Source organism: Ochotona princeps, chromosome 10 (assembly GCF_030435755.1).
Source record: "Ochotona princeps isolate mOchPri1 chromosome 10, mOchPri1.hap1, whole genome shotgun sequence".
NCBI classification, from domain to species: domain Eukaryota; kingdom Metazoa; phylum Chordata; class Mammalia; order Lagomorpha; family Ochotonidae; genus Ochotona; species Ochotona princeps.
Genome location: NC_080841.1, coordinates 38431848 through 38440124, shown reverse-complemented (window position 1 = coordinate 38440124; position 8277 = coordinate 38431848). Strand labels below are relative to the sequence as shown.

Here is an 8277-nt window from a genome sequence, read left to right as displayed (position 1 = left end):
GGTTTAGATTCCAGACAATCACATTTCAAATATGCTGCCCAGGGCATGCAAGACGGGTGGTTAAAATGGCATGTTATAGTTTATGTGTGTACAGTGGTACAGTCTTCCATATATTACCTAAAAATCATTTTATTGTGTCAAATATACATAAACAAAATGTGACATTTTAGGCATTAAGTGCATTTACATTGTTGTCCCACATCACCACTATCCATTTCCAGAACCTCCATATCTTACCAGGCTAAGCTCTGTAAATCTTCCATATCCTCTCCTCTCCAGCCCCTGGAAATTGCCATTTCTATTTTATGTTTTCATGGTAAAGACTGCTTTATTGGTGGCAGTTAATACCCATCAATAAATATTGATCCCCAAAGAAGAACTCGTTTATTTATCATGTTACAGGTCCATAGAGAACTGAATGCAACTGAACTGAATGGTTTCTGGGATGACTCAGGTCAATCCTGCTTCTTAGGAAATGAAGCCATGGCCAGCTGATATATGGTATATGCTGTTCCACCAACTGTAAGAACCATGGTGGCTCTATACAGGTAGGCATCAGCAACCCCACCCTTTAGATGCACTGGAATTCCATTATCCTCCTGAACCAGCTTTTGTTTCTCTGGAATTTTATTTTCAAAATGCCTGCATAAAGCAGTGCTTATGGTTCTCTGGGTAATCTGACGAAGAGCCAGCAGATTCCGCAGCATCGTGATTCCATTACAGCCCACCAACCGCGACAACCAAACACCAGGAACAACGGAGGGGAGGCCACCATTTCAGTTTCATGTTGGCATGAATTTGAGCTACCTGAAGAACCCTATGCAAGGGAATCATTCATTTTGTGTACTTTGAGTTTGACTTAATTCACTTAACATAATGTCCTCAAGGTTCACTCATGTTACACTGTGTATCCAAATTTCACTCTTTTCTATTGATTTTTCTGCATTTTGCTTATATATTCCTCCACCAATAAACCTTTTGGGTGTTTTTCCCCTATTTTTTGGCAATTTAAATAATGCTATTAGCATCAGTTCCAAGTATATGTAAGGGCCTTACTTCAAATTCTTTGGAGTGTATACCCAGGAGTAAAATTGTTGAATCCTTTGGTAATTTTATATTTATTTGTTTTTTACAGAACCAGCTGCAGCTGGTTGCAGTTTACATTTCCTCCAGCAATGCACAAGGACTACATCATTCCACATTCTCACAAATTTCTGGTTTTCTGGTTGTTCTTCACCATGGCCTTCCCAATGGATGCGAAAGAATTTCTCATCATGCTTTTGTCATCTTCCTCCAGTGATTGGTGATGTTGAGCTTCTCCTTAAGTTGTGGCCATCTGTGTAGATTCTTTAGAGAAATGCCTATTTAAGTCTCCAGCCCACTTGGTGGGAGGTAGTTGTTGTTGTAGACTTTTTCTTTAAATATTAATCCTTCATCAGGTATATAATTTGCCTTTTAGCTTTGTTGATAGTACCATTGCATAGTTTTAACTTGAACAAAATCCAATTTATTTTCTCTTTGTTGTCTGTACTTTTGGCATCACATCCACAAATTCACTGCCAAATTCATGAAGCTGTTCTCTTTGTTCTTCCTCCTTTTCCTTTTAAGACATTTATTGTCAGGCCCAGTGCGGTAGCCTAGTGAAAGTCCTCGCCTTTTATGCACTGTCTCAGTAGCCCTGCTTCCCATCCAGCTCCCTGCTTGTGGCCTGGGGAAGCAGTCAAGAACAGCCCAAAGCCTTGGGACCTTGCATCTGCATGGGAGACCTAGAAGAAGCTCCTGGCTCCTGGCTTTGAAATGGCTCAGCTCTGACCCTTGCAGCCACTTGGGGAGTGAATAGCGGATAGAAGCTCTTCCTCTCTCTCCTTTTCTCTGAGCATCTGTCTTTCCAATAAAAATAAATAAATCAAAAATCACCTCTTCCTAGGGCAGTGTCTCCAGCGATTCCTCAACAACTTGTACTGGGCCCCACATCGTAAAGATCCCAACACCTCTTATACATTGAAGACCAAGCTTCCAACACTCTGGAAACACCACATACAAACCACAGCATTGGTTATGTAGGATTTCAAACAACAGTGATTTATTCTAACTATGATGAGAAGCCAAAGGACTTTTTAATCAAAAGTTAAATGAAAGAAATGTATATTAAGAATTACATTTCTTTAAAAGTTAAGGTGAAGTTGTAACAATGAGGAAAGGGTAAGCGTTTTGAAAATTAAGCAATGGATGAAATACTCTAAATAGAATAAATTTAAAACCCTAATCACTGAATAAACCAAGATTTTCTTCCAAGGGAAAGACTATTATCATCAAATTTTATATGCTGAAAAATGCTAATTTTTAAATCCGGTTTTAACACTTTGCGACAAAGTGAAGATCTGATTCTAACGTCAGATTATCTAGATGTTTCCTTGCAATGGCTGTCATAGGTAAGAAACATTCCTGAAACATAAGTTCCAATGGAAAGAGTTGACTTTGTCACTAAATCTTGGGTTAATTTTTTAGTTTCATTCGACAAATATGCAGTCTTTAAAACATAGCTTTGGTACAGGAATTTGGCACTGCTGTAAAACCTCTGTTTATGTCACTCATATTGCATTTTGGAGTACCTGAATTTAAATCTTGTTGCTGGTTCTGACTCTTGCTTCCAACTGATGTCAACTCTGGGAAGCAACAGTGATCATTCAAACAGCTGGTTCTTGCCACTTAAATGGGAGATCCACATTGAATTCTTTTTTTTTTTTTTTAAGATTTTTATTATTATTGGAAAGCCAGATATACAGAGAGGAGGAGAGACAGAGAAGAACATCTTCCATCCGATGTTTCACTCCCCAAGTGAGCCACAACGGCCGGTGCGCGCCTATCTGATGCCGGGAACCAGGAACCTTTTCCAGGTCTCCCCACGCGGGTGCAGGGTCCCAATGCATTGGGCCGTCCTCGACTGCTTTCCCAGGCCACAAGCAGGGAGCTGGATGGGAAGTGGAGCTGCTGGGATTAGAACCGGCACCCATATGGGATCCCGGGGCGTTCAAGGCGAGGACTTTAGCCGCTAGGCCATGCAGCCGGGCCCCGATCCATATTGAATTCTTATCTCTTGGCTTCAGCCTGGCCCAGTTTAAGCTCACAGGCAACTAGGGAATGAAGCAACAGACAGGAGATATCTCTTTGTCTGCCATTCAAATAAACAAAATCTTACAATTAAAATATAGCTCACAGGGCCTAGTGTGATGGCTCAATGCCTGAATCCTCACCTTGCACTTGCCAAGATCCCATGTGGGCTCCAGTTCATGTTCCGGCTGCCCCACTTCCCATCCAGCTCTCTGCTTGTGGCCTGGGAAAGTAGTGGAGGATGACGCAAACCCTTGGAACCCTGCACCCACGTGGGAGACCTGAGGGAAGCTCCTGGCTCCTGGCTCTGGATGGGCTCAGATTCAGCCATTGTGGACAACTGGGGTGTGAATTAGCAGATGGAAAATCTTTCTGTCTCTCCATCTCTGTAAATCTGATCTGCCTTTCCAATAAAAATAAATAATCTTTAAAAAAATACACACATATATATATCTTTAAAATATATATATATAAAATATATACATATATATAGCCTAAAAATGTTCCATACTCCCTAATGTCAAATAATTGCTCCATTTTTGGATATCTTCAGTTGGAAGATTTTGAATAAGTTTTAAGGGCCCAGTGAAGACAGCTTTTATTATTTTTATTACTTTTTATTAGTGTCATATACCAATTATGGCAAAAAAAAACCCTACCATATAATCTTGGAAATATTTCCAAATATTGATTTGGAAATTGAATTGCAAAAGCAATGCTGTCTGTATAATATGAGCTTCTTTTTCATTCATTATTTAAACATATTCTTTTTTAAAAAAAAATTATTTCATTTTTATTTGAAAATCAGATTTAGAGAGAGAAGAAGAGACGGAAAGATCTTCTCTCTGATGGTCACTCCCCAAGTAGCCACCATGTCCAGAGCTGAGCCGATCCAAAGCCAAGAGCCAGGAGTTTCCTCCAGGTCTCTCACACGGGTGCAGTATCCCAAGGCTTTGGGCCATTCTCTACTGCCATCCCAGGCCACAAGCAGGGGGCCAGATGAAAAGTGGGGCTTCTGGGACATAAACCAGTGTCCATGTAAGATCCCAGCTTATGCAAGGCAAGGATTTAGCCACTAGGGTATTGTGTCATTCCCTTAAACAGTGCCTTTGCCTTAGAGAGATTCTGTAATGTGTATAAATTCTAAAGACGCTATATAGCATACTACTGACAACCACCTGCCACTATAATTTTTTACGATTTATCCTTTTTTTTTTTTTTTTTTTTTTTTTTGGAAAGGGCACAATAGCCAGAGCTGAGCCAATCCAGAGCCAGGATTCTTCTCCAGGTCTCCCACATGGATGCAGGGTCCCAAGGCTTTTTGCCATCCTCAACTGCTTTCCCAGGCCCCAAGCAGGAAAATAGAATGGAAATGGGGCAGCCAGGACATGAACTGGCACCCATATGGGATCCCGGTGCACGCAAGGTGAGGACTTGAACTACTAGGCTATTGTGCTGGGCTCCATTATAAAAAATTTAAAACTCAGAAAATTTAACCCATTAAGATGCTGTTAATTGCACCTGTGGCTGAAATTAGTGTGGAGCTGATCACTTGACTAAAATTAGTTGATGAGTAAAAGGTAGAAAATGTGAAGATCTGTGCCACAGTAGCTAGGAAGGGTTGTAAAAAAGGAGTGAAAAACAGACCCTGAATAGTTGGTAACTGCACAGAAACTCAAAGACACATTTGTGTCGGGAAAGAAGCAATCATTTTTTTCAAAAAAATTTTTAAAGATTTATTTCATGTTTTTATTGGAAAGGCAGATATACAGAAAGAAAGAGAGACAGAAAGATCTTCCATCCACTGATCACTCCCACAACGGCCAGAGCTGAGCCAACCTGAAACCAGGAGCTTCTTCTGGGTCTCCAACACGGGTGCAGGGTTTCAAGGCCTTGGGCCATCCTCGACCGCTTTCCCAGACCACAAGCACGGAGCCGAACGGAAAATGAACAGCTAGGACACAAACCAGTGCCCATATGGGATCCTGGCAGAGGCAAGGCAAGGATTCAGCCACTAGGCTTTCGCACAGAGCCCTAAAACAGAGTCCTAAAAAAAAAAACAATAACAACAAAAAAATCAAGTCATTTTATTTGTTTCCATAGAATTTATCTACCTGGTCACTTAAATATCTAGCCTATCTTCTTAGGTTTGTGATCATGAATTAATTAAGGAGTTTGAGATGCAGGAAGATAGAAGAGGGACAGATATGAAGAGCTACCATCCACTGATTTACTTCCCAAAAGCTTGCCACCAAGGGGATGAGAGAGAGGGTTGTTGTGGGGGAAGAAGCCCATACTTGATCCAGGTCCCTAACATGTATGGCAGGGACCCAACTACTTGACCTGCTGCTTTCCTGGGTCTATATCAGGGAGAAGCTAAAGTCACAGCCAGAGTCCAGAATTAAACCCAGGCATTTTAACGTGGGCATCTTTACTAGTGTCTTAACTGCCAAACAGTTAAGGATAAATGCTTATGTTGAAGTATACTTTTTAAAAAGATTTATTTATTTGAAAGGCAAAAAGAGGGACAGAAACAGAGAGGGGGAGAGACTCCCCACATGCTCTCAACAGCTCTGGTTGAATCAGGCAAAACACAGGAGCCAGGAATTCCATCCAGGTTTCCAATGAGGATGGCAGAGGCCATTGACTGCTGCCTTCCATCCTGGGAGCATTTGCAGGAAGCAGCAAGGAAAAGAAGAGCTAGGGCTTGGAGATCAAAGGCAGCTGTCTTAAGTAGGGCTTAATGCACCAAACCACGACACCCATCCTTCAAAACATACTTCTTTAAAAACCAAATTGACACGCCAGCTGTATGTAACTGTCTAGGTTGCCTTGTACATAGGCATGTTACATTGCTGGGAGAAAAGCAGCCAGTAGCTGGCGGGCATTCTGGACCTGGTTAATGCCAAATTTGTGTTAACTATATCAGTATGCCAGCATAGTTGCTCATTCTTTTTTTTTTTAAGGTAATTGGGAAAGGTGGGAGGACTCTAGGCCAGGACACACCATCCTAGTCCCCAGGTGGCATGATGAGGAGGGGGTTTGGGGACAAATTGGGGTGAGAGCCACTGAGGGCATGTTTGACAAGGAAAGAATAACTTCTGGGATCTTCCATGGACTGAGTTACTGCACTCACATGTAAGCAAGGGAGCTGAGGTGGAGTGGCTTAGAAGGGGGAACCAGAGGGCATATTGGGGTCAGGCCAAGGCACTTGCCCTGTGGGTGTCCTGGGCTGGGCTAAACAGCATCTCTTGCTCTCATTGGCACATGCAAAATCTGGGCTTGGGGGCATGCCTGGTTGGGATAGTCCACAGTTACCCACCCAGGAGTATCTGAGCAGAGAGTGAGCTGATCGGGTTGGGCCACAGCACCCACCAGAATGTGAGAGAACTGGATCTGGGGGCAGTTTTTGTAGGGGAATTATGGGCTTACCTCTGTGGCTGCAGCCCCACAGAGAGCTGGCCGGTAATGACTTGAGCCAGGCTCAACCATAGGATTCACCTCACAAGAATCCACCTGATACTCCAGGAGCTGGGGATGGGAGGAGGCCAGTCTGGACCAGGCCTCGGCACCCACTAGCATGCAAGAGAGCACAGAGAAGAGTGTGGGCTACACCCAGCTGAGACTGTGAGTGGGCCAGACCAGACTGAACTGAAGCACCTGCCAACACAAGCATGATCTAGGACTGGGAACATGCCTGGCAGAGGAAATTTTTGGACACTTCTCTGCTGGACTGTATCTATTGCTGGTGAGCACAAGAACCAGGGCTGGGAGTGGATAGGTTAGACAGGTGGTGGCACCTGTTAGCATATGTGAGGGCTGGGTCTGAGGACAGTGCAACCTGAGCTAAGCTGCAGCACCCACAGGGCTATACAAGACCTGGATAGCATACTGTCTGGACTGGCATGGGTCACAGCAAAGGCTGGATGCTTAGGAAAATTTAGGCTGGGACACACCTGGAGTTATTGGGCATGACCCTGACTAGGCCATGGGTCCCACCTGTGTGCATGAAGACACAGCCGATGGCAGGCCAGGCTGGTTTGGTTGTAGCACTCATTAGTTCTTGTGAGAAATGGGGCTGGGGGCAAAGCTGACCAGGCAGCTGCATCTCCCAGTATGTGTGTTGTTTAGTGCAAGTGACAAACTGAACCTGGCCCTGCATTTGCTGGCGTACACAAGTCTAGTCTGAGATTGCCCCAGGAAGTTTCTTGAGGGACTCCCCAGGTAGACTGCTAGATTCAGACCTTAGCCACAGGGAAAATCATATGATGTGTGATGAACCTTGGAATCCTTGTATCAAGACTGGGCCTCGAGGAGAATCAAGATGGCGGAATAGGGTAAGGACACGTTTATACAGACAGAAAAACATTTAACCAGGATGAAGCAGAGAGGACATATTTCAGGAAATAGGAAAGGACAGAACAACAGCAGAGGGGTACCTGGAGACTGACAGACACAGGAAAGCAGCGGACACAACGGTGTGGTGTTGCAGAGGCTGATATTCCAGCACAGCGATCTGAACTCCACCAGCAGCCAGAACTCCACCAGCAACCAGGTGGGGAGGGACTTTCACTGGGAGCTCGGATGGTGAACCCAGACAAAGAACTGTCTGTTCTGCTGGTCCGTTTGATTTGACCAAGAGCAGAGACAGAGCAGCAGATCTCAGACGGACAGTGCAAGAACAGAGTGGATTTCACAGTCCAGTCAGCCCCCTACAGCTGAATTGGGCGCCATTTTGCATAAGGAAGAAAGAGGGAGGGAGAGGAAGGAGCATGCGCTGAGCTGGGAGTGAGCTCATTTCTATCTCAGTGAACTGCAACGACGTGGCATTCTACGGGTTCCACTCAGGGCAGGTCTGGGATAGCCCTCAGATCTGACAGCCAGCAGATCAAGAACCTTAGTGGTTGCACGGCAGGTGCCATTTTTGGCACTGTGGCAATAGCTTTGGGACTACAGGGAACAACAGTGAACTGCGCATGTGCTGATCTCGCGAGAACTTGCTGAGGTCCGAGATTGCACTGGTCCCGCAGGAAAATAATATTGACTGTGTCATCATACGGGTCAAAATAGGTCCGTGTGGCACCCAGACCTAATGTCCAACAGGTTCCGACAAGATCAGCACCACCAACAACCTAATTATATAGGACACCTGGTGTCTCTCTAATC

At 44.3% G+C, this 8277-nt stretch overlaps 1 protein-coding gene across 1 annotated transcript; it reads right to left on the bottom strand.

Annotated features, from left to right (window-relative positions):
* Positions 1–312: 312 nt before the first annotated feature.
* On the bottom strand, positions 313–757 carry LOC101519096 (cytochrome c oxidase subunit 7A2, mitochondrial-like). Its single transcript, XM_036495332.2, has one exon. It carries the CDS (start codon positions 705–707, stop codon positions 456–458), a length of 252 nt encoding a protein of 83 aa, XP_036351225.2. The 5' UTR covers positions 708–757; the 3' UTR covers positions 313–455.
* Positions 758–8277: the final 7520 nt, after the last annotated feature.

Coding starts and splice junctions, on each gene's coding strand:
- LOC101519096 (XM_036495332.2), bottom strand. CDS start 707: ATGCTGCGGAATCTGCTGGCTCTTCGTCAGATTACCCAGAGAACCATA.